The 25,441-nt window shown below is 35.5% G+C and overlaps 1 protein-coding gene across 3 annotated transcripts; it reads left to right on the forward strand.

Moving 5' to 3' along the window:
* CB1H4orf33 (chromosome B1 C4orf33 homolog) lies at positions 1 to 22,560 on the forward strand. 3 transcript variants are annotated; one of them, XM_049631177.1, is made up of 6 exons: positions 1 to 237; positions 10,391 to 10,580; positions 15,277 to 15,337; positions 17,860 to 17,911; positions 18,270 to 18,469; positions 20,651 to 22,560. In XM_049631177.1, exons 2-6 carry the CDS (start codon positions 10,400 to 10,402, stop codon positions 20,754 to 20,756), a joined length of 600 nt encoding a protein of 199 aa, XP_049487134.1. In that variant the 5' UTR covers positions 1 to 237; positions 10,391 to 10,399; the 3' UTR covers positions 20,757 to 22,560. The 3 variants fall into 3 exon arrangements, with proteins under 3 accessions (XP_049487134.1, XP_049487137.1, XP_049487136.1); XM_049631180.1 differs by having other exon boundaries at positions 18,273 to 18,469; XM_049631179.1 differs by having other exon boundaries at positions 1 to 139.
* Positions 22,561 to 25,441: the final 2,881 nt, after the last annotated feature.

Consider the following 25,441-nt stretch of genomic DNA (forward strand, 5'->3'; position numbering starts at 1 on the left):
GCTGCGATAACCTGGATAACAGGGAATTGAGCCACTAGCGTGGCAGGGGCGAGCTGGCTCCTTTCAGTCTTCCTGTGGTGGAGTACAGTGTTTCCGTGTGTGTGTTTATGTGTGTTTACATCCCAAGATGTAAACGTAGGTAGGGCATAAAATACATATTTTAAATGTTCTCGGGATCTTTGATACCTAGTACTTCTGGACTGGGAGAACGTGCTGGCCAAAAGGAGTGAGTGGAAAGTAAGTAAATTTCTGGAGCTGGAGGCAGAACCCATGCTGGCGGCTTCAGAGTCCACCACCAAGGCTGACCTTCTGGAGGATTTTTGAGTATGGACTTGATTTCCAGAAGCTAAGTACGATACTGCCCCTCTGGGTCTTTAGAGAAAGGAAACACCTCTTTAAATATTTAACTGTGTGTCAGTAAGGCATGTAGTTACAAGTACTCCAAAGGTCCTGCAAATTCAGCAGTTACTTCTTTTTTTTTTTAATTTTTTTTTAACGTTTATTTATTTTTGAGACAGAGAGAGACAGAGCATGAACGAGGGAGGGTCAGAGAGAGAGGGAGACACAGAATCCAAAGCAGGCTCCAGGCTCTAGGCTCTGAGCTGTCAGCACAGAGCCCGACGCTGGGCTCTAACTCACGGATTGTGAGATCATGACCTGAGCCGAATTCGGCCGCTTAACGGACTGAGCCACCCAGGCGCCCCAGCAGTTATTTCTTTAGAGATACTTTGCTTCCTTAAAAAAGAAGAAAAAGGTTACATTGTATTGCAAGAAAAAATTAGACAAAATTTTAAATTTCGGGGTAAATTACAATTATCAGAATTAAAAATTGATTTTGTCTGGATATAAGCCTTATCTTACTATTGGAGGAAGTTTCAACACTAGCAAAAATATTAACTTGAAGCTAGCTTTAATAGATTATGGTTCTGCCAAATATGTTTTATTGAAATGGTTTCACTAGATATGTCAAGATGTAGCTCCATTTGGCTTTCTCTTTAACAGTTTAAGTTTTGTTGTTCTGTACTCATAATGCAATATAAATGATATAATGTTAGCAGAATATATTAAGAAGTTTAAAAAATTTGTCCCACTATGTCCATTTAGGTATTTGAAATCCTGAAGCTTTCTCCATACTCCCTATAAGGGATGAGGTGGTCCCTTCCTCTAAAGGCTGGCAAATATGGAGGTATATCTAATAACCATAAAAAAGTTTAGTTTAGCTTTGTGTCAGTGAAGATTGAACTTGATCTGGTTTTGGTAGCCTTGAAGTTAACCTAAAAACTTATTGGAAGGAGAGATTGAGTGGGCAAGTTTCAACTCTTTTTTGAAGGTCGGTGTATGACTTTTCTTCATGAACTCTTCACTGACTCCTCAAGGACTTGTTTTTAAGTTCTCCTACATTTGAACCTGTATTTTGTCATATTGTAGTTTAATTTGCCATCAAATAGTAATAAACTTAATTCTACATTTGTAGAAGTTATAGATGTTAATATATATTAGTGCTGGCAAAGAGTACCTTCTGGATATAAATGATGAATTGTCTTTGCATTGCATAAATTAAATATCTGAAGTTGGAATTTTTATCTCTGTACTTGAACTATCTGGTTTATACAGTCAAGCTCAATACAAACTGTAGTTTTGGGATTTGGTGTTTGTCTGGGGGGGCTGGTTTACAAAACTCAGCTAGTTGAATTTCTGAATTTCAGTGGAGTTTTTTCAAAAAATTTTTCATCCTTATGAAACAAAATTGTGATGATTCCACTTGTCCTTAAAGTATTGCCTCTAGTGTTGCTTGATTTTAAAGGTTCCCTTGTGTTCTTTATCCAAGGAAGGTGCTTCCTTAATGCTTCATGCATTGTTTTGTAGTTTGTCTCCAGGCTCCTGCCTGGAACACAGTAAGGGCTCAACAAATACGTGAAGAAGGAATTAAAGAATTCAGTAGATGTGCTTGGAAAGTATTAATGTAATTGAGTACAAGGAATGAGAAGTGAGAGAAAAAAAGTACTTAGTATGTGTTTAACCATTCTCTAGCCCTAGATCTATTTCCTCAATAAAGAAAACCCTTGAAAATTGATAGCTTTTACTAATATTAACTTATTTAATAAATTGACATTGAGCACCCAGTACTATATGGAAAGCATCATAAAGAATACAAAGTTGGAACTTTAAGCTAGGGTGAAAACTGTATGAAACATTCTCTGGTATAATTAAATGCCATAAAAAACTGATTTTTAAGAAGCTCTTCATAATTATGTTTATTTTCACCAGCCAAGAGAAGCATGGCCTGGAAATTGGGAGCTCTCTTTTTAAGCTTGTCTTTTTTATTATTATAATTTCTGTAATATAAAATGATATGAAATCTCTCAAAATTTTAAGTGTACAGTATAGTAGTGTTAACTATGTGCACATTGTTGTACAGCAGATCTCTAGAATTCTTTCATCTTACCTAACTCAAACTGTATACCTATTGAACAATAACTCCTCATTTCCCTCTCCCACCCAAAGTGATTTTTATAAAACAAAAATAATAGTTGTGGTAAAACAAATACAAAAGCCGTTTTTCCCCCAAAGAGGTTTTTAAAAGTATGCTATAAGCAAAATAAATTTAGGCTGAGCCATGTGAAATTGCAATTTTTACGATTTTTGAGTAATGGCTACATACTAATGTCTGCTCTTGCAGAGCAGGAGAAAATGGTGGTGACTTGACTTAAATATGTAGCATATGCACAGTATTCTCAGAGTAGCTATGAAGTTCAAGTGCAGTGACTCCTCCTGAATTAAACCCATAGATCCTATAGACATTTTGGTAACTCTCAGCAACCAAAATACAGAGTGATTCTATTATTTGGAAATATTGTAGTTCTGTAAATTATTACCTTTTCTTGAGAAGTTTAAAATTTTACACAAAATTGTGTTATGAGTTTGTGTCTAATCCTCTTTAGAAACAATAAGTTTACACTGGCATGAAAGAGACACTAAATGAAGGAAAATAGATTGATAAATGCTCGGATAGTTAAGACTGAACCAACCAGAGCCATGATGTATATCTCTAGAACACTTAACCATATTTTATGATCTCAAGGATCAGTTAGATTCTCCTACCTCAAAGTCTAGTTTTTTTAAAGGAAAACCACTTAAGAAAGATGTAATTTTAATGATTTCAACAGAAAAATATTTTTTAAGCAAACCTATATACTTTAATAATAACAGCTAATCTCTTATATTTACTACATACATGCTAGGCACTGTACTAAATATATATATATATATGTGTGTGTGTGTGTGTATATGTGTGTGTGTATGTATATATATATATATATATATATATATATACGCTCACAAAAACCTTTGAAGCTAGGTCCTATTTTAAAATCCTTTTTTACAGTAACTTGCTGATGATCACAGTTGGAAAGTGCTTGAATTGGAATTTGACCCTAGGCAGTCTGGTTCCAATGTCACAATCTTTGACCACTATGTATATGCCTCCCAGTAGTGTAATATAATTTACATTTAGGGTAATATTATTTATAATGAGTGTAATATAAAATTAATTTACAATTTTTGCTTATAGGGCCAGTTAGCCTTTAGTTACATTAAGTGAATTATTGCTGTATGTGTTCTATTGTAATTTTTTTTTTAATGTTTATTTTTGAAAGGGAGAGAGATGGAGGGAGGGGCAGAGAGAGAGAGGGAGGGGCAAGAGGATCCAAAGCAGGCTCTGTGCTGGATGTGGAGCTCGGATATGTGAACCATGAGATCATGACCTGAGCCAAAATCGGTGTTTAACTGACTGAGCCACCTAGGAGCCCTCGTTCTATTGTAATTTTAATGATTTATAATCCATTTTGAGATTGTTGCACAGTATTTATATTGCTGAATTACCCATCCTTCCCCTTCTAGACTGCTCAAACTTAAGTGGAAAGATTAAAAGTTCAGATATTCATTGGTAGTCTTTCAGCAGTTTTCTTTCCTGCAAAAACCAGGCATCTCGGCCTCAGTTCTCCGAGCCCCACCCCCAGAATGTGTGGGCAGCTGGGCGGAGCCTAAGGTTGAGCCCTCTCCCGTGACCCTCACAGAAGCTAGTGAGCTGAGTGTGGTGCAGAAAAGAGCTTCCGGGTCTGTGGTGTCTCCTAGTTATGCGCTGTTCCCTCTGTCATTACTGGCACCTTCGACCAGTCTTGTTGGCTTTTTCTATGGTAATTTATTTTTCCGCTGCTTTTGCTGGCATAGTTTACTCCCACTTTCGGACTGACTTTCTTCTTTCTCCGTTTCTCTTGTAAATGGGCAGGGGTGCAAGTGGAAGTAGAATGCAAACTGAAAATAATTTCGTGAGAAACTACAGAAAATTTCGTGAAAAAAGGAATTTGGAAATTATCCTTGTAAAACGTTCTGTAGAGAAAACACCTTTTTCCGTAACTTAACCTTTGCAGAATGTTTTCCGTCTTCCAGGTGCTCAGTGTTCTGGGGTTCTGTCTTCTTTATCTCCCTTCATTTCCTTTTAAAGGCCTTTTCTCTAGTACAGATAAAGCATGAAAATAATTTAAAAATTGTGACTTTTTTTGATGAAAGAGGAGTTTGAAGAATAGAGGTTAAAAATGTGGAAAAACACAGATTAACAAACATTCTTTTAAGAAAGTTTAAATAGGGGTACCTGGGTGGCTCTGTGGGTTAGCATCTGACTTTGGCTCAGATCATGATCTCACGGTTGGTGAGTTCCAGCCCCAAGTCGGGCTGTGTGCTGAGGGCTCAGAGCCTGGAGCCCGCTTCAGATTCTGTCTCCCTCTCTCTGTTCCTCCTCCACTCATGTTGTGTCTCTTTCAAAAATAAAATAAAACATTAAAAAATAATGAAAAAAAGTTTAAATAGCCAACACTGAAATTGCATAATAGACTGGTGATCACCTTGAATGAATATATTCCTTCAATAATATTCCCAGTGTTCATTCTGACTTTTTAGAAATGTTCAGCATATGTAGTCAGAGAAGCGTCTATAGAGAAGAGGTGGTCACTATAGTCTTTGAGAGATCCAGCCATAAAATGGACTTTAAAAATAGTTTCAAATGATTCATTTATCTTTTGATAGTGATGTGTGCCTATCATAATATAAAATTCAGGTAGTTTTTTAAAAGAAAGTGATAATGGTTGCAAGTAAACCTCCCTTTCTGTCTTGTCTCAGGCAGTTAATTCCCTCAAAAGAGGTAACCACTGTCATCACTGGTTTCTTGTATATGCTTTTTGAGATACTATATGCATTCACAAGTATATATGCAAAGAGCCTTTTTTTAATGAAATAAATTCATGCTTTTTGCACCTTGCTTTTTTCACTGAATATATTTTAGATATATATATATAGAGCTGCCTCATTTTTAATAGCTAAATTGTATTTCCTTGCTTAATAATAGTGTAATTTCTTCACCAGTCCTCTACTGATGGATATTTAAATTATGATATTAATTTGATATTTTGTTATTATAAATAATGTTGCAGTGAATGTCTCTATACTTATGTCATTTTGAATATGTGCGGGTATAATAACTCCTAGAACTAGAATTGAGTCAAAGGATATTTGCATTTTTTTTGTTTTGATAGATATTGAGGGATTGCTCTTCACAGAGGCTGTGCCAGTAATGCCCCCACAACAATATGTGATTATTTCTCAGTGCCCTCTTTATCATACCATGTTATCAAACTTTTTGATCCATGGAAATAGTAATGTATTGTTTTAATTTGCATTTCTATCATAAGTGAGGTTGAACATTTTGCATCTACTTTCTGTCAACTGTGTTTTCCTATTTTGCTGTTGGGATATTGATGTTTTCCTTACTGATTTCTAGGAGCCCTTTAAACATCAAAGAAGTTAGTTATTTGTCTAAAATATGAGTTGAAGATGTTTTTGTTCCCAAACTATCTTTTGATTTTGTAATGGTGGGCTTCTCTTTTCTTTTCTTTTCTTTTCTTTTCTTTCTAGAGAGCATACATGATCCAGGGAGAAAGGGCAGAGGGAGGGAGGGAGGGAGGGAGGGAGGGAGAGAGAGAGAAAGAATCTCAAGCAAGAGAGAGAGAGAGAGAGAGAGAGAGAAAGAGAAAGAGAAAGAATCTCAAGCAGGCTCCATGCCCAGCAGCACGGAGCCTGATGTGGATCCCGACATGGGGTTCGATGTCATGATCATAACATGAGCCAAAATCAGGAGTCAGATACTTAACCAACTGAGCCACCCAAGTGCCCCTGTAATGGTGGTAGTTGTTTTTTTGTTTTGTTTTGTTTTTTTGTGGATGTAGGCAGACTTCTTCTGGTTTTGTTATTTTTATGCAGCCAAATGTATCACTCTTTTATGTCTTTTGGGTTTGGGGTTATATTTTATTTATTTTTTTAAGTTTATTTTTGAGACAGAGCATGCAAGCGAGGGAAGGGCACAGAGAGAGGGGGAAAGAAGATCTGAGGTGGTCATCGTGCTGATAGCAGTGAGCCTGATGCAGGGCTCAAACTCACAAACTGTGAGATCATGACCTGAGCCAGGGTTCGACACTCAACTGACTAAGCCACCCAGGTGCCCCTGGGGTTATATTTTAAAAGGTTTTTTTTCTACTATAAGGTTTTTTAAAAATTCATTTTTTCCATTTTTTAATACAGTTTTTATGTTTAAATTTTTGATTCATTTAAATTTGAACATAATATACCAAACTATATTTAAATATATATACTATTTTTATATACTATTTAAATATAGTATATATTATATATACTATATATAATATATTACTATTTATACTATGTATTATACATATTATATATAACATATACTATTTAAATATACTATATAAGCTATTTATAGTTTGGTATAGGGATCCAACCTTATTAAATTGGACTGCAAAATGAACTAATTGATAATAGACCTCTTTGGTTTAGTTATACAAGACCTGGTTGGTTAGCTACATGAGAATCATCCCTAACTCCCTAGAGACTTAAACTTTATTTCCTGAGCACCTGGTATGTCACCTGAAATAAAGTGAGTAGTTAATAAACCTTTTTTAAAAAATTTTTTAAACATTTATTCATTTTTGAGAGACACAGAGAGACAGAGTGTGAGTGAGGGAGAGGCAGAAAGAGAGGGAGACACAGAATCTGAAGCAGGTTCCAGGCTCTAAACTGTCAGCTCAGAGCCCGATGTAGGGCTCGAATTCACAGACTGCGAGATCATGACCTGAGCTGAAGTTGGACTCTTAACTGACTGAGCCCCCAGGCACCCAATACACCTATGATAAACTAAATTGAAAGGACGTTTCTAGGTATGATATATTATCTTAGTTACTTACCACTGTTTTGGTTGAAAGAGAAATGCTACCACAAACACAGTTGATTTCTATTGCACAAAACCTTAGAATCATGAAATTTTGGATCCAGAGACTAGACTGATTATTTACTTAAGAAATAAATAATAAATTCCTATTACTTACAGGCATTCTAGTTGGGAATGGAGAGACAGTAAACATGTTGTAATGCTGTGAATCATGTATAGACAGTAGAGAGTGACAGGAAGGAAGTAGAGTGCTGCAGGGATGCACACTAGCACAGGTCACAAAGGACGTGGACAGTTGAATTGTCTTTACTTCATATGAGTACATGTGCAAACAAAAAAATTGAGAGGTAGTGAGAGTTAAGCTTCAGGAGACAGTTCTAAGTATCCCAGGGAAATTGAAAAGAGAATGTGTTGTTTTTGTCTGGGCCCATGTTATATTTAGATTACACTGTAAACTAGTGGGTTTGACCATATTTTTAGGTTAATTTTGTTATAAACATTGTGTACATTTAGATTAACAGGAATGCTCTTTAAGCAAATTAACAAATTTGTCATTCTAATAAGGAAACTAAAGTCATTTATGCAATTAAAGCCAAAGTTACATGCTACCCTTGGACATGTCATCCATGACACTCCTCCCTGCTGGTAGAAGTCTAGTCAATATTTCTTGCAGTAATTTTCAAACACTGCTCAAAGAAATTCAGGGAAAAAGGCTAATAGAAGGTCTTGAAGTTCCACTACTTTATACTCTCAACAAGAGTAGCTCTGCTTTTATATTTAATTTCTTCTGAACTTTTAAGTAAGATTACATTTTATAATTTGAAGTTATAGAGTAGTTTGTCATTTGAAACTCTAAAGTACATGTCAGTCTTACCACAAGACCAACCATGTGTGGATGGAAGTGACAAGCCACTTTTTAGGAGCAAATCACTGTGTGTGGTTTAATTCCATTTAGACATAGAGATGATTGCCTAGAATAGCTGGGCGTTGAGAATTCTGTAGTGGAAACCCACTGATTAGGATAGAGATCCCTTTAATGTGTGCAATATTTTTGTAGATATGATGGTCCTGTGGAGAATGAGTGAATCCGCCAAAACTTCCAAGTCACTAAGTTATATTTTGCCAGGATTGTAAAGCTCCAGGTTATGAGAATAGCATATTCTCTGGCATATTGGTACCAGAATCAGATTTAATCACCATTTCTAACATCTTGATTTGTTCTTATTTCTTCCTGTATGCTTCAGGATGGTACTTAACCAGTACCAAAATTTGGGATAGAGATTTATCCATTTATACATGAAGAATGTGCCTTGATATTTCAACTAAGGATAGTAAATTTATGATTGAGGTATTTTATTTCACATAAAATCAGTACTAAGTTCTACAAAAATCACTCAATTTATGCAGACTTATCACTCATTGAGCTTATTTTAATAATGAAGAACATAAATTGCTGAACATATCCTCTTCTCAAATACTGTAAGTTGCAAATGGATTGTAATGCCAGAATTATTTTATTTTAATTTTAGAGATTATCAATTAAAATTTGTTAGCATGTAGTGAAAATTAGGAAGAGCTACTACATACTTTAGAAAAAGGTTTTCAAAGATCTTGGATTCCTGTGGGCCACCAAGCTTATATATTTGGATCTCCCAATGATTGGTACACAGTAGGTACTCAGTATCTATTCATTGAAATAAATTTATTCAAAACTTAATAACTTTATTATTTGCAGTAAAAACCTATGAAGCAAGGAAATGCATTCAAAGGTTTCAGATAAGGGAAATTGAAGTTTGGAAATAGCACCATTGCTAATCAAGATTATCTTCTGAACAAGACATAAGGACCTAATATAAGTTGAGGAATCCACCACTCCTAAAATAAGGTTTTCATCTCCTTACAGATCTCTGATGTACCTTCATTTTTCTTAATGTTTATTAATTTTTTAGAGAGGGAGAGAGAGAGACAGAGTGCAAGCAGGGAAGGAGCAGAGAGAGAGGGAGGCACAGAATCTGAAGAAAACTCCAGGCTCTGAGCTGTCAGCACAGAGCCCAACACAGGGCTCGAACTCACGAACCGTGAGATCATCATCTGAGCTGGCGTCGGCCACTTAACCGACTGAGCCACCCGGGCACCCCAGTGATGTATCTTCATTTGGGAAAACATGGCTTATATTAATTCAGTTTCATGTGACCTTGGACAAATCTGTTTTCTTCATTTGTAATGAGGATAAAAATAGATCCTCTGCAAGTTTGTTGTGAAATTAAGTGAGATAACATTTAAAAAATGCCTGATCTATAGTGTTTAAATAAAAATGTAATTTTATAAATATAATGCTTTCTTTGCATTTAATCCTCAGAGAAACAATTTAAAATGCAAATACTGCTTGTGTCAAATGTATTTAGTCTATTTCAAAGTTTAGACGATAAATTCTATTTTTCAGTCAGAGAAGGGATTAACATGTTGTGTTTAACACTTGAAATATCAACAATTGAGAAGGTTAAGAAAATCTGTACCCTGAGATCAAGGAAGACAATATTAAACTCTACTAACCTTCAAATAGTTGGAGCACCCCCCTTCCCGCAATTCCCACCCCAAAGAGAAAAGGGTTTTAGCCAAAAGAACAAGTGTTAACAGCAGTGCTTCTGCTGATTTGTAGTTATTTTTTTTATCAAATCGTTTTTTTATTATATAGATCTTGATTCCCAAAGGGGTCCAATACACCTGCACATTTTAGAATAAAAGATAAAGAATGTAGACACTCATAGTGTTTATAGTCATTAAGTACATGAATAGTTTCTTCAGTGGACTTAATTGGTTTTTAAAAATGATTTTGATATATTCTTTACAAGGTAACATGAGCTGCATCTAGACCTAGTCTTAAAGCTTTTTGGATCCAACTCCCTATCTTATAATAGAACTCACATCCACGGTTTGCCATAACACAAATGGCCTTTTGGCTCTCAGAACTGTGTGTCTGCCCCTCTGCTGCTTTCCTGCTATTTGACATTGACATTTCCATTTCATTTCTAACTATAGGAAACAATTGTATATGGTTAAAGAGTTTGTCTTATTTTTTTTTTTTTCCTTTAGAGTCTTCAGATGGATTTTAAAATAGAATACACTTGGGATGGTTTTCCAGTGAAGCATGAGCCAGTGTTTGTCAGGCTGAATCCAGGTGATGGAGGAGTGGTGATGGAAGTTAGCGCCCCATTTTTCAATGATCCTCCAGCCCCACTTGGAGAACCAGGAAAACCTTTCAATGAACTGTGGGATTATGAAGGTAAGTGGAAGTACTGTATTTTATTACAAACATAAATCTTTTTACAATACCCTCTCCTAGAACTATTATTTTATCTTGCTGTAAGGAAGTGTGTGCTCTTCTGAGCAGCTGACGTGTGCAGTTTCTTCCGTTCCCTACCAATCTCTTATTCTGACTTTTTCACCATCACCTGTGTGACTTCAGCTATATAACTAGAACAGTGAAAAATGGCAATTACAAATCCAGATTTTTAAATTGCTGCCATATTTCTTTCCTTTACTTCTGATACCTATTTTAAGAAGAGTTCAGCATTTCTGTTTTGTCGTTAAGTATCTTCAAATTGCCACTTTAACCTTATAAACCTTCTTTATGGAAGTTTGGGGATGTTTTACTTACAGAAATACTATCAACTTTAATATGAAATGTAGTTTTTATTTTATACTGACAATCTCACATGTCAAATGAAGACTAAAAGACATACCATGAAATTACATTTTGCCAGGTTTGCTATATGATCCCCTCCTAATGTATTCTAATTAAGCAACCAAACTTATATTTTGAAATACTCTTTATGATTCCATTCCTCAGATCACAAACCATAACTGTCCCTGAGATGAAGTTCAAACCCTTCCTGTAAGATTTCAGAATACTCATGGGTTGGGCTATCATATTCAACCAAAAGCTCTTTTTTTTAATTAAAGTGTCATTGATACACTATGTTACATTAGTTTCAGGTGTACAGCATAATGGTCCGACAAGTCTGTGTATTATACTATGCTCACCACAAGTGTAGCTGCCATCAGTCTCCATACAATGCTATTACAGTACCATTGATTATATTCCCTTTATCTCTGTGACTTATTTATTCCAAAACTGGAAGCCTGTATCTCCCACTGCCTTTCACCCATGTTCCCTATCTCCCTCCAGCAACCATCAGTTTGTTCTCTGTATTTATGGGTCTGTTTCCACTTTTTATTTACTCATTTGTTTTGTTTTTTAGATTCCATATATAAGTGAAACCATATGTCAACCAAAGGCTCTTGACTTATGAAAGGCTAATGGTCTTACTATCCATGAATGTTCTCGCCCATGTACCTTTTCTCATTCTATTCCCCCCACCTGTAATGCACTTAGTTCTAAGGTCTAATATAGGTTTCATTTCTTTAAAAAAACCTTTGATGATTCTTGTAATCCATACAATCTGTATAGCATCTGTATAGCATGCATTTTGTCAGTGTTAACTTACCATATGTAAAACATACATTATCTTTTACTGATACCGAACTTAAATATACCAGCTACCTACTGGTGTAGACACCAATGTGACTTAACTACTGGAAGTACCACAGACACCAAACTCAAGAGCTCCTAAACCCAACTCATCTACTTCTGTCATAAACCTGCTTCTTTCCCCAGTTGCCCAATTACTTAATACATCAGTTCACCAAATACAGAAATATGAGGTCTTTCCAATATATCCTTCTCTCTCACTCTCCATATTTGGATTTATTTACTGAGTCCTATCAGCTTTACCTCCTGAATGTTTCTCTAAGCTAGTTCTTCTTCATCCCCACTATCCCTGCCATAGGTTAGACCTTTATGATCTTTCACCTGGGCCAGTCAAAGCCTCCTTACTTGTCCTTTTGCCCTTGGCTTCATTCTTCACTTAGAAGCCAGAGTGATCTATCTAAAATGAAAATTCAAGGGGCACCTGGGTGGCTCAGTCGGTTAAGTGGCCGACTTCAGCTCAGGTCATGATCTCGTGGTCCGTGAGTTCGAGCCCTGCGTCGGGCTCTGTGCTGACCGCTCAGGGCCTGGAGCCTGTTTCAGATTCTGTGTCTCCCTCTCTCTCTGACCCTCCCTCGTTCATGCTCTGTCTCTCTCTGTCTCAAAAATAAATAAACGTTAATAAAAAAATAATTAAAAAAAAATAATAAAAAAAATAAAATGAAAATTCAAACTCATAATTCAGGTCTTTACAAACCTTCTCAGGCTCCCTGTCCTCTCGGGATAGTTTCATCCTTCTTTTTATGATCTCTATATAAGATTTTCCATGACCTAGCCCCTTATTCTCTTTGCAGCATTGCTTCTTCATGCACTTCAATGTTTGCCTAGAAAGACTGAACTGCTTGTAGTTCTTTAAGGGAAAATATTTCCTAATCATGTACATTTGATTATACTTCTCTTTCATCCTGGAATGCCCTTTTCATCATTCCTCTTCACCCAGTTCCAACTCATCCTTCAAGATGGAGCTTAGGTAACACCTTCTCCAGGAATCCTTCCCTAAACCACATTTTGGAGCTAAGTATCTGTTTTCTCTTTTCTTGTGGTAGCAACCCATACCTCCTTCCCTTTTGATATTTTTATTAGAAGTGTCCACTTTCATGTCTGATTAGGTTGTAAGCTAATGAAAGTATTCCCAGAATCTGATACAGGGTTTAATTCAGAGAAGATGCAAAAATGATTTTAAGATGATTATGGAAAGTAGTAATTAGAAGATGTATTAGAGTCTTCCAGAGAAACAAGACCAAGAGATACAGTGTGTGTGTGAGTGTGTGTATGTGTAAAGAAAGAGAGGGATTTATTTTAAGGTATTGGGTTATGCAGTTTTAGAGTCTGGCAAGTACAAAATCTTCACGGTAGAGCAGCAGGCTGGAGATGTGGTGAAGAGTATATACTGCAGTCTGAGTCTGATGGTGTCTGCTGGCAGAATTCCTTCATGGTCAGGGGAAGTCTGTCTTTTTTCTGTTAAGGGCTTCAATGATTGGATGAGACTCAGCCACATTATAGGGAATAATCTGCTTTACTAAAAGTTTACCGATTTAAATGCTAAATCTCATGTAAACAATACCTTCACAGAAACATCTAGGATAATGTTTGACCGAATACCTGGGTACTATGGCTAAGTTGACACAAAAATTAACCATCATGGAAGCATTCTAATTCATTTAGGTAAAAAACTTAGAAAGGGGCAATAAGCCTGAATCATTGATGGAACTGTATCCATGCTCAGCGAGGAGCCCGAGCGGGGCTTGATGCCAAGACCCTGGGCTCATGACCTTAGCTGAAATCAACAGTTGGATGCTCAACCAACTGAGCCAGCCAGGCGACCCTTAGCTATTTTATTATAAAAATAACACATGGAAAACTGGAAACAACATATATGTCTTCAATAAAGGACTGTGTGAATAAATTATAACATTCTATAGAAGAATACTATACAATAGTTTAAAAGCATTAGGTATCTATATGCTGCAAAGTTTTTTGTGAAAAAAGCAAGTTGTAGGCAATTATGATCCATATTTATTTTTTAAAATCCATGCAGGTAAAATAGATTGTAGAAGGGCAGAAAACATCTGACAAAAATTTTAGAGCAAAGTAGAAAGAAAAGGACTTTGACTTTTTACTTTATATATGTTTATATTGTTTTAATCATTTATAAGAAGTATGTATTACTTTCATAATTAGACAATTTAAAAAACATCACATGCACAAAAAAGTCCAGGAAATTGTAAACAAAAGAAAAATCACCTACGTGTATTGCCCCTATCAGGGATAACCAGTCATTTGTGTGCGTGTGTGTGTGCGTGTGTGTGTGTGCGCGTGCGCGCGTGCACTCATACTTTGCATACATTTATTTTTTTATTTTTTTAATGTTTATTTATTTTTGACAGAGAGACAGAGTGCAAGCAGCGGAGAGGCAGAGAGAGAGGGAGACACAGAATCCGAAGCAGGCTTCAGGCTCCGAGCTGTCAGCCCAGAGCCTGATGCGGGACTCACACTCACGGACTGTGAGATCATGACCTGAGCTGAAGTCAAATGCTCAACAGACTGAGCCACCCAGGCTCTCCCCTTTACAGACATCTAGACACAGGCATGCATGCACATTCTTATTTCATGTACATTTCGTTATTGTTCTGCAGCCTGCTTATCACATGTCATGGATATCTTCCCATATCAAAAAATATAATTAACTGTATATTTGATTGTAATGACTGTATTATATATTTTTGCATGGAATATATAAATTCCATAATTTATTTAACAGCTCTCCCATATAACAGGAGTTTTATTTATATAGTGGGAAATAACCATTTAGATCATTCTAAATTTTTGAGCAATACTTTGATGACTGGCATGATATTTATTTCTTTTCCCAGTTGTCTGATTATTTTCTTTTTAAAAAAATTTTTTTAATGTGTTTTTAATTTATTTTTGAGACAGAGAGAGACAGAGCATGAGCAGGGGAGGGGCAGAGAGAGAGGGACACAGAATCTGAAGCAGACTCTAGGCTCTGAGCTGTGAGCACAGAACCCAACGCGGGGCTCAAACTCACGGACTGTGAGATCATGACCTGAACTGAAGTCGGATGCTTAACCGATTGAGCCACCCAGGCGCCCCTGTCTGATTATTTTCTTAAGATAAATTCCTAGAAAAGAAGATAACTGTCTCAAAGTCTGTGTAATAATATTCATTGTTTTAGAACGTCACCTGACACGAGGCTTTATTAATATTTTTAATTTATGATGATCTGATGTAGGAAAAAAATGATGATTTATTTCCTATGTATTTCTTCTTCCAGGCAATGCGTATTTGTTTTCTTTTGGGGATAGAATTAAAAATACTGAGTTAATTAATTTTATATTCTAAAAAATGAAGTATTTATTACTGGAGCAAAATCAACCTTCTCAGTATGTCTTATCTTTGTTTTCAAAAGTTGTGGAAGCATTTTTCTTGAATGACATAACTGAACAGTATTTAGAAGTTGAACTTTGTCCGTAAGTATAACATTTTTTTCTAACTCATTACTACGTAATTTGAATACAGTTATTTCCTTATTATAAATTATATGGTCAGGGAAAAGCTCAACTAATAGGAGTGCTAATCTGAACTAATCTGAATTATGTATAATTCTTTATTTTCAAGTTAGTGTATAACATATATTATAAACCTTTGAAAATATTATGTTGATATTATTCTCAATTCTCTAATGTGTCTTGTTTTCTAATTGGGTTTTTTATAAAATGAAAAATCATTATAAATAACAAACTTCCTCTCATTATTTATTCTAAAATTTGCATTATTATATATTAGCTATTCAGAAATAAAAGGAGATATAGATATAATGAATTGAACTAGTTTCTTTTCGGGAATCTTTTAAATGACTGGATTAAATTTGAATTTTATGTATTACATAATTATGTATTCCTTCTTTTATTCATCATTCAGTTATTGAGTGTATACTATGTCACTTTGTGTTCAATGCCAGGGATAAATATTAAATCACACATAGCTTTTTTAAAGACTTATTAAAAAAATTAACCTTGGACTGTTGTTTAAATTTAACCAGTCCTTTGGGAACCCTTTTTACCTAGTTGGCAGTTTTTCCTATATATGCAAAAAAGTAAATTTATGGCTACCTTTCATCTAAATTATGACAGAATTTAAATTAGTAAAATATTTAGTAAAGAAATATTTCTTTATATTGCCATTATTCATTTTAAATGACCTTAATTAAAAAAAAAATTTTTAATGTTTATTTTCAAGAGATAGACGGCAAGCAAGGGAGGGGTGGAGAGAGAGGGAGACACAGAATCTGAAGCAGGCTCCAGGCTCTGAACTATCAGCACAGAGCCCAATGCAGGGTTCAAATCCATGAGCTATGTGATCATGACCCGAGCCGAAGTCAGATGTGGAACTGACTGACCCACCTAGGCACCCCTTTTAAATACCTCTTAGTATCTAAATCCAGTATCTAAATCTGTCCCTTTGTAGGGTGGGCAGAGTCCCAAACAGTTGATTTAAATGAAATTTTAGATATTTTTTTCTTTTCCCTTATTTTGATATCTTGCTAATTCTGATGTGGAAAACATAGATGTTCACAATTATATTTTTGAGAACAATCATATATTTTTGTGTGTACCTTTTAACTAACATGCCAGAATCTTTTGTTGAAAATACGATTAAACTGTCATATGAGGAAATAAAACTTCAACTGTTGTGTGATTATTTTCATCATACAGGAGAGAAAGCTAAGGCAAATAGGCTTTCAACTTGTTTAGAAAGCAGTTAAGAACTTGGGTATGCTCGAATTCTAAAGTTTTATCCTTAGTTTTAAGTTCATTAGATGATACTATCAGTGTCTTTTCATAAAATGGTTTAGTAGTATATGAATAGGATAATTAGATTCTCTTTTGTTTTTAAATTATATAGTAACTATTATGTATATAATTAATAATTCTAAAAGTTAAAAAAATCCTTAGAGTAGTTTAGTTTCATATATGCCAGGACAGTTAATAATCAAGAGTCATGGTTTTGCTTCAGGCTATCAACTCCTATGACAGTTAATTAGCCTCTAGGAAAGCAACATGAAGAATATTGTCGTTTTAATTTGCAAGGACTTTTTATTCCTCTTAGGATATTCTTAAGGTTGTATAATAATACAAATAAACAGAGAACTTTTAAGTGAAAATAATACTTCTGTTAGAATTATTTATTGAAGGAAATCCTTCCTGAAAAGCTTACAACAGACCCTCTGAGGAGAAATGTTTAGTGTTTTCCATAGACAGTAAATTTGTTTCATGTAACTACTTGAAATCCTTTGATTCTTACTGACCTGGCTCATCCCAATTATGCTCTCTTAATAGAATTCCTTCTGAGGATATATTTTGTTTATCTTTGAAAATGTAACATCAGTGTCTGAGCTAATGGCACAAATTAAAAAAACAGGAAAACACAACAGGCAGACGGATGGTGGAGAGTTGTGTGAAAGAAGAGATACAAATTAAAATCTTCAGCCTGTTGACTTGTGTTAGACAATCTGTTTTTTTTTCTTATCTTCCTGACAAGCGTCAGTCTTTTTTTTTCTTTTTCTTTTTCCTTTTCTTTTTTTTTTTTTTTTTTTTTTTTTTAACAGAAATAGCCTTTAGTAAAGTTGTTGGATTCAGTCGTAGATATTTGTGCAAACTTCCTTTATGGTGTTTTAGTTTTCAAGATGGGTTTTATTATGCCATCAGATACTGTGGTATCCACCCCCCCAATCCCTTTTTCATACTTTGCCTCATCTGACACATGTAGCTTTCTGCATTTGACTGCAGTGGTCTGAAAAATGGTAAGCTTGAAAATCACATTTCTAAGTAACTGAACACACTAGTTCTCCCTATAATTATCCAATATTCATATTGCACCTTTTAATTATTTGGAAATTTGATATAAGCACACACACTGCAGGTATGAAGGAAAGTAAAGAAAATAACATTTGTTTCTTTCAAACACTCATGAGGAATTTTAATTTTGACAGTCACGGACAACATTTGGTGCTTTTACTCTCTGGAAGAAGAAATGTATGGAAAGTAAGTAAATAAAAATATTAGACAAAATCCTTTAATCCATAAGGTATGTAGAGAGGTGTGTGTGTCTTATATAAAATGTTTCAAGTATAAATCTAAATTTACTGGGGCGCCTGGTTGGCTCAGTCGGTTGGGTGTCCGACTTCGGCTCAGATCATGATCTCACAGTTCGTGGGTTTGAGCCCCGTGTCGGGCTCTGTGCTGACAGCACACAGCCTGGAGCCTGTTTCGGATTCTGTGTCTCCCTCTCTCTCTGCTCCTCCCCTGTTCACGCTCTGTCTCTGTCTCAAGAATAAACATTAAAAAAAATTTTTTTTTAAAACATCTAAATTTACCTTTTGTGTTTCACATGTTTCTATAGCAGGAGCTTGCTCTATCATTCAGAGTGTCCAGAGAAGAGACAAAATGGGAAGGCAAAGCTTATCTTCCTTGGAGTTATTTTCCACCAAAGGTGACAAAATTCAATTCATTTGCAATTCATGGGTCAAAAGATAAAAGAAATTATGAAGCTCTTTACCCTGTACCTCAGCATGAACTGCAACAAGGACAAAAACCTGATTTGTAAGTAGAAAATAAATGAAGATACGTTCCGATTTTGAGTTTTTTGGAATCTAATTTGTGGTAGAACAGTAGTAACATTTTTCATTCCAAGAAGACACGTGTACAAATACCTAGTAGAGTCTTATGTCCAGTGACGGTCCCCAGTAAATACTTGACAGACTGACTTTGGGCAGACATTGTCTCTCTTACTGCTGTCAGTAGAGCACTTACATTTCCATAGCGGCATGAGAAAAGTGTTGCTTAGTGAGTATTGCAATGGCTAGTTTAAAAATATGGTTGCAAATTCATTTATGATCCCTTTCAGAGCTAAATGGCCAGAGGCATCTATGTTTCCTGATGTGAGTGAGGGGTTAATAAATCTTTTCCCTTGCTGTTTAAAAATGTGATCTTCAGCCAACTCTCTAGCTCTCTTCCCCTGGTAACCTCATGATGATAAAAATGTCAGATATATTTTTAGGCAACATTGCTTGTCATAGTAATGACCCTTAATTGGTAAATTGATTCTGATCTGAGAGGAATTACGAATAAACTATGAATACCTGATAGGGGCAGCATGACTTTGGGATTTCCCCTTAACAGTCTCGTTCCCTGTGGGGATGTAAGAAACTATGCCTATGAAGTTATTATTACAAGAGATTTTGGCTCCTCTGGGGCAGCAGGCATGTAAGCTAAGGTATTGCCTACATTTTCTCATTTTGAGTCTTACCTCTTTGCACCTGAACCTGTCACGTAAGGAGAATATGATTCCTGCCCAGCCTCATAAATGCTTCATGGACTGCTGTAAACACTGCTCCCTTAGGAAGGAAAGGCACATGCTGTCCTGGGGCAAACTGAGATTCCTACTCTGTATCTCTCTGGGTGTACCTAGTGTGGCCAAGATAGTCTGGTGTGATTGCATGTTTAGAATAGCCTAACAGATATCCTGGTGGGCTTTGTACCATGGTAGACTGACTTTCCTGCCTTTTTACCTTTAGAAAGTGCTATACTGCCATTCCTCTCCCTTTAGCTTTCACCTTCCTGTCACGCTCTTTACTCACTTCACCTTTATCTCTTCTAGCCAATTGCCTTTATTCTGCCTGACACACTTTTCCCTTTTCCCTTTGCATTTGTCCCAGTCCTGACCCTTTATCTTATCCTTCACTGTTTCCCTAACCTCTTTTTTTTTTTAATTTTTAAAATTTAAAAAATTGAAGTATAGTTGAGACACACTGTTACATTAGTTTCAGGTGTACAACATAGTGATTCAATAAGTCTGTACATTATGCTATGCTCATAAGTGTAGCTGCCATCAGTCTCCATACAACAAATGCTATTACAATATATTCACTAAGCTATATTGACTAGATTCCCAAGGCTGCACTTTTTATCCCCGTGATTTATTCATTTTGTAACTGGAAGTTTCCTACATTGACCATGTGACTCTAAACCAGGTTCAGCCTGGCCAGGGGGGCAGAATGGGACAGGAATCCAGATGCAACTCACTCAGGGCCCTCATATCAAGATGGCTTGTTTCTCTGGTTCTTCACCAGCTAGCTAATGCCTTCCTGTATTCAGGCTCCTCATTTACAAGTTATTGGAGTTTTACCCTAGATTAAAGTATGATTATACTATTGGCCAAGGTGGAGCCAGGGCAGAGTGATTTCCTACACAGCTGAGATCCACTGTAACTTGTTAGTGAAGCCTTTCTCCTCATTAAGCCACAATAGTTTAAATGGTTTTCCCAGAAAGGAGAGAACTAGGATTAAACCTCTTTTACATTAACCACCCTTGCTTTGACAAAATAGTCTATTCTCTATAATCTATTGAGCTGAAGCTTTAAAAACAATTATCTATATGGCATATAAAGTATATAACACTTTGAATGTAAAAATATCTGTAAGAGTATAATATTTGTTAAGGCTAGATGGAATGAGTCAGGTTTTGAGGGTTGATTTTTATTTCTCCCCTCAGCCATGAGGGAGCTTTTGCAGAATTGAGAGTGCTTTGAGATGTGGTGAATTTCAGAGCTGAATGTTTCATAGAAAGAATGAGAAAGTTGTACACATAGAAAACATCTTAACCTTTGGTATTTTTAAAATAGAATGTTGTTCTGTCACAAATGTGACAAATAGCCCTTGAGGACAGCTGTTTCACAAATGCATAATTCATTTCAGTTCCCACCTTCTTTTTCTTTGTGTTTAGCCATTGTCTGGAATACTTTAAGCCTTTCAATTTTAACACACTGCTTGGAGAAGAATGGAAACAACCAGAATCAGAGCTGTGGCTTATGGAGAAATCTGATGTATAGGAGTATAGTAGATGATCATATCAATCATTTCTTCTCTGTATCTTTTAAGGTAAACCAATAATAAGTATAATCTCTTTTAATCATGGTATCACCAGCACATTTCAACAGCAAATATTTTCATAGAAGTCAGTGAAAATACAGTGTCTCTGTGGCAAGTTGTATATGAGTTAACAAGAAAATTGAAGGTTTGTAGATGAGTTTATCTAGTAAGTTAAAATGTTCCTCAGAGTCATTTAGTCCAGAAGCGACCATGTCAATGAGTTCTATTGTCTGCCTTACCACCCTCAACCCAAATATCTCCAACTCTGTCAGCCAAAATCATTATTTCTCTTCCCACTTCCCTAAACCTCAGTCAGCCTGAGACTGGAACATCTTATTTGCACATGTTTTAATTCCATGTAATGTACAATAATTCTTTACTCAGAATCTTCTGCATTCTTCAAGTGGGTTGAAAACAATGACCTATTTCAGCTGAGAAGGAGATCCACATTTGTTAAGGCACCATTAAGATACATATGTATTTAACCAGCTGTTTTTCCTGCCTTGGAGGCTATTTTTAGTCTGTAGAAGGAAATGGAATGAAGTAGCCTTGAATTTGGGCAACTGATTCTACTTTTGTTTACAAACAGATGACACTTACTTATGTATGCTGTTAAACCAGATGTGAAAATGTTTTTGCTTTATTTTGTGAGCATTAAACATTCCTGGTCTAGAATTTTCAAATTTTGTGCTATAATATAGCTCAGAGTTTGAAGCCATCTAGCAGATCATCTGTGAACTTCTCCACTAAACCTGTTTCTCCACTAGCATTCTTAACTCAGAGGTTAGTAGCCTTGCAGAAGAATTTTTATTGTACAGAATACACAATATACTTTATTCTCTTGTTTTTTACTAACAGAACTTGAATTTTTAGGGGCATTGCTCAAAAACATTTTTCCAGATTCCTTTGAAGACAGAAATGGCATGATAAAGCAGCTCAGGTTAATGTGATATAAGTACACAGTATTAGGTGGGGATTTAAAGAAAGATGACTTGAAGATGAAAGATTCAGCTGTCATACACTTTTTGTCCTTTGCCCTCCCCTTTCCTTTTTCCTGAATTGCATAATTGGAACCTGAGGTAACACACTAGCTGTATTGTATCAATGAGGAGACAATCCAGGGAGAGCTGAGCAGCAGGACAGAGGAGCCTGGATTATAAACAATGCAGTAGAGTAACATACCATATCTGGACTGCCTACCTATTGACTTCTTTATACAGGAGAAAAGAAGCTGCCTAATTTGTTTCCCCAAGTTGATCCATAGATTTAATACAATCCCAGTTAAAAATCCCAGAAGGCTTTTTTGGGGTCTAAATTGACAGACATTAAAATTTTATGTGGAAATGTGAAGGACCTCAAATAGCCAAACAATTTTGAAAAAGAACAGAGTTTGAGGACTTACATGACTTGACTTCAAGACTTACTATTAAACTTCAATAATGAAGACAGTGTGACATTGGCATAGATTTAGACAAATATATCAAAGTAACAGAAACCAGAAAGAAAACAATATACAGTCAGTTGATTTTTTAACAAAGGTGCCAATGTATTTAAAAAGGGAAAGGATATCTTTTCAACAAATGGTATTGGGATAGCTGAAAAAAGCATGAAAACAAAACCTTGACCCTCTACTTAATCTACATAAAAATTAACTTATATGTGACTGGTGAAACGAAAAAGGTTCTAGGAGAAAATCTTCATAATCTGGAGTAGAGAAACATTTGTTTTCAAATAGGACACACAAAGCACTAACTTAAAGAGAAATTGGACTTCATCAAAATCAAAACTTTCTGTTCCTCAAAAGCTTCCATTAAGAAAGTAAAGAAGCAAGCCACAGATTGGAATAAAATATTCAAAATACCCATATCTGACAAAAGACTCTTACCCAGAATATATAAAGAACTCCTACAAACCTGTAATAAAAGGAGAAGCCAGTTAAGGAGCCTTCACAGACACTTCACAGAAAAAATATACAAAAGGCCAATAAGTATATATAGAAACGCTCTCAATATCACTTATCATCAAGGAAATGCAAATTAAAACCACAAGATACCACTAAATGACTAAAATTACAAAATATACACACTGGTTAAATGGCTAACACTAAAAAAGACTGAGCAATAATGAGAATGTGGAGTGCCTGGAACTTTCATACACTATGGATAGGAATGTAATATATGGTACAATCACTTTGGAAAACTGGAAATTTCGAAAGTTAAATACACACTCTGTTTTTCAGTAGTTTCATGCTTAAGTACATACTGAAGAGAAATGAATGTTGATGGCAGTTTTATTCATGGCACAAAACATAAACAATCAAGTTTGTATCTATAGGAGAATGGATATACAAACTGTGATTTAGTCAGACAATGAAGTACTACTTATGAAAAAGAATGGACTACTGATAAATGTAATAACCTTACCTGAATCTCTAAAGCATTACATTGAGCAAAATAAACCAGACAGAACATTCTGTATAACTAATTATATGATGGCCAATTATAGGCAAAACTAAGCTGTAGTGATGGATCTCAGAACGACTATTTTCTCTGGGTGAGGTCAGGGGATTCAAACTGGCTGTAAAAGGAACATGAGGAAATTTGAGAGGGGAGCAGTTGAAATGATTTGTATATTGATCTGGCTGACAGTTATATAGCTGCATATATTTGTCAACATTCCCCAAGCTGTATATTTAAGATACATGATTTTACTATTGTGAATTATACCTTAATAAAATAGAGTTATAAAATAAGCTGTAAATTAAATGGAGTTAACTTCTACTGTGTATTGTTTCATTGAACAGTCACTAGTGCTAGTTAAATGTGGCTTATTAACTAATTTTTTTTCATTTATTAAGTATGTTTTCTATCTGAAAAGAGCTGGTGTAAGATGAATGCTGACTTTTACAAAAGGCTGTAAGTGTCTTCATAACTACATATGCTGGTGTCAGTGTTAGGCATCCTAGATAAATTCAGAAAATATTTTTAAAATCAACAGTAGCAACTAATTTGATAGGACAACAATATGCCAGTTTTATATACAAAAGGCATATTTGTGGGGTGCCTGGGTGGCTCAGTCAGTTAAGTGTCCAACGTTGGCCAGGTCGTGATCTCACAGTTTGTGAGTTCGAGCCCCACTGCGTCGGGCTCTGTGCTGACAGCTTGGAGTGTGGAGCCTGCTTCAGATTTTGTGTGTCCATTTCTTTGCCCCTCCCCTGCTCAAGCACTCGCTTGTTCTCTCTCTCTCTCTCTCTCTCAAAAAATAAACATTTAAAAAAATTTTTAAATAGTCTGCAGTGCCTTACCTATAAATTACCTGAAGCAGTTTTATAAACACACATAAAACTATACCCTGCCCCCCGCAAAAAAGATACATTTAGTGTGTCCTGATTTGAGAAGTGAATCTATCATTCTGAATCACAGGTTCAGATATAAAGTGTAACTGTTTATAATATGGGGGGAAAGTAAAGTACAGATATTTTAGATATAATCATAGCCATGTAAAATATTGAATTTGAATATTGTGGTTTGTGAACTTTCTGAAACCTGCTATGTATCCTCTTCTTTTCTGTTTAGGTGTCTTTAAAATATCTCTTAGCTTTATTTTGTCCAGATAAGAAATATTTTCCTTCTTCCAATACTAAGCAAGCAAGAGCACTTATATAAACATTTTCTTTTGAAAGGAACATATAGTTCAACCACAGAATTTTGGAAACTTTGTCCATTAGTAAGATACAAACAATGCACCCTATAGAAACCTAGCATTTGAGAATGGTGTTTGTAATCACTGTTTGAAATTTGCTTTTCAACTTCAGGACCATAACAGAATAATCATTCTTTTATTGAATATATGTATAAGTCCATTTCCTTGCTATATTCTGAATTGTTTACTATGGCATCAGATTTTCTCTTCTCACCACCTAAATAGATTACACAGTGCATGCATTTGTTCAGGTGTTTTCTCATGCTTTTTCACAGCTCCAGTAAAGTGTAAGTCACAGTCCGGGGGGGGAAATACAGTAGTCCCTCCACCCCCTATATGCTGTTTTGATTTAAGTGGTTTCAGTTAGCTGCAGTCAACTGTTGTTCAAATATATTAAATGGAAAGTTCCAGAAAGAAACAATTCATAAGTTTTAAATTGCATGAAATTTTGAGTATCCTGATGAAATCTCACACTGTCCTGTCTAGGATGAGAATCATCCCTTTATGCAATGTATCCACACTGTATATGCACTACCCAGCCATTAGTCACTTAGCAATCTGGGTTATCAGATCAGCTGTCACAGTATGGCAGTGCTTGTGGTCAGGTAGCCCTTATTTTACTTAATAATGGTCCCAAACCTCAAGAGTGGTGATACTGGCAATTCAGAGATGCCAAAGAAACACCAGAAAGTGCTTCCCTGAAGTGAATAGTTGTAAATTCTCAACTAAATAGGGAAAGAAAAAAATCAAATGCTGAGGTTGCTGAGATCTATAGTAAGAATGAATCTTCTATCTGTGAAATTGTAAAGAAGGAAAAAGAAATTCATGCTGGTTTTATTGTTATTGATCCCAGTTTTAGGCATGTATATAAGGTAAAAAACATAGTATACATAGGGTTTGGTACTATCCGTGGTTTCAGTCATTCACTGGGAGTTTTGGGAAC

The sequence above is a fragment of the Panthera uncia genome, chromosome B1 (assembly GCF_023721935.1).
Source record: "Panthera uncia isolate 11264 chromosome B1, Puncia_PCG_1.0, whole genome shotgun sequence".
NCBI lineage: Eukaryota > Metazoa > Chordata > Mammalia > Carnivora > Felidae > Panthera > Panthera uncia.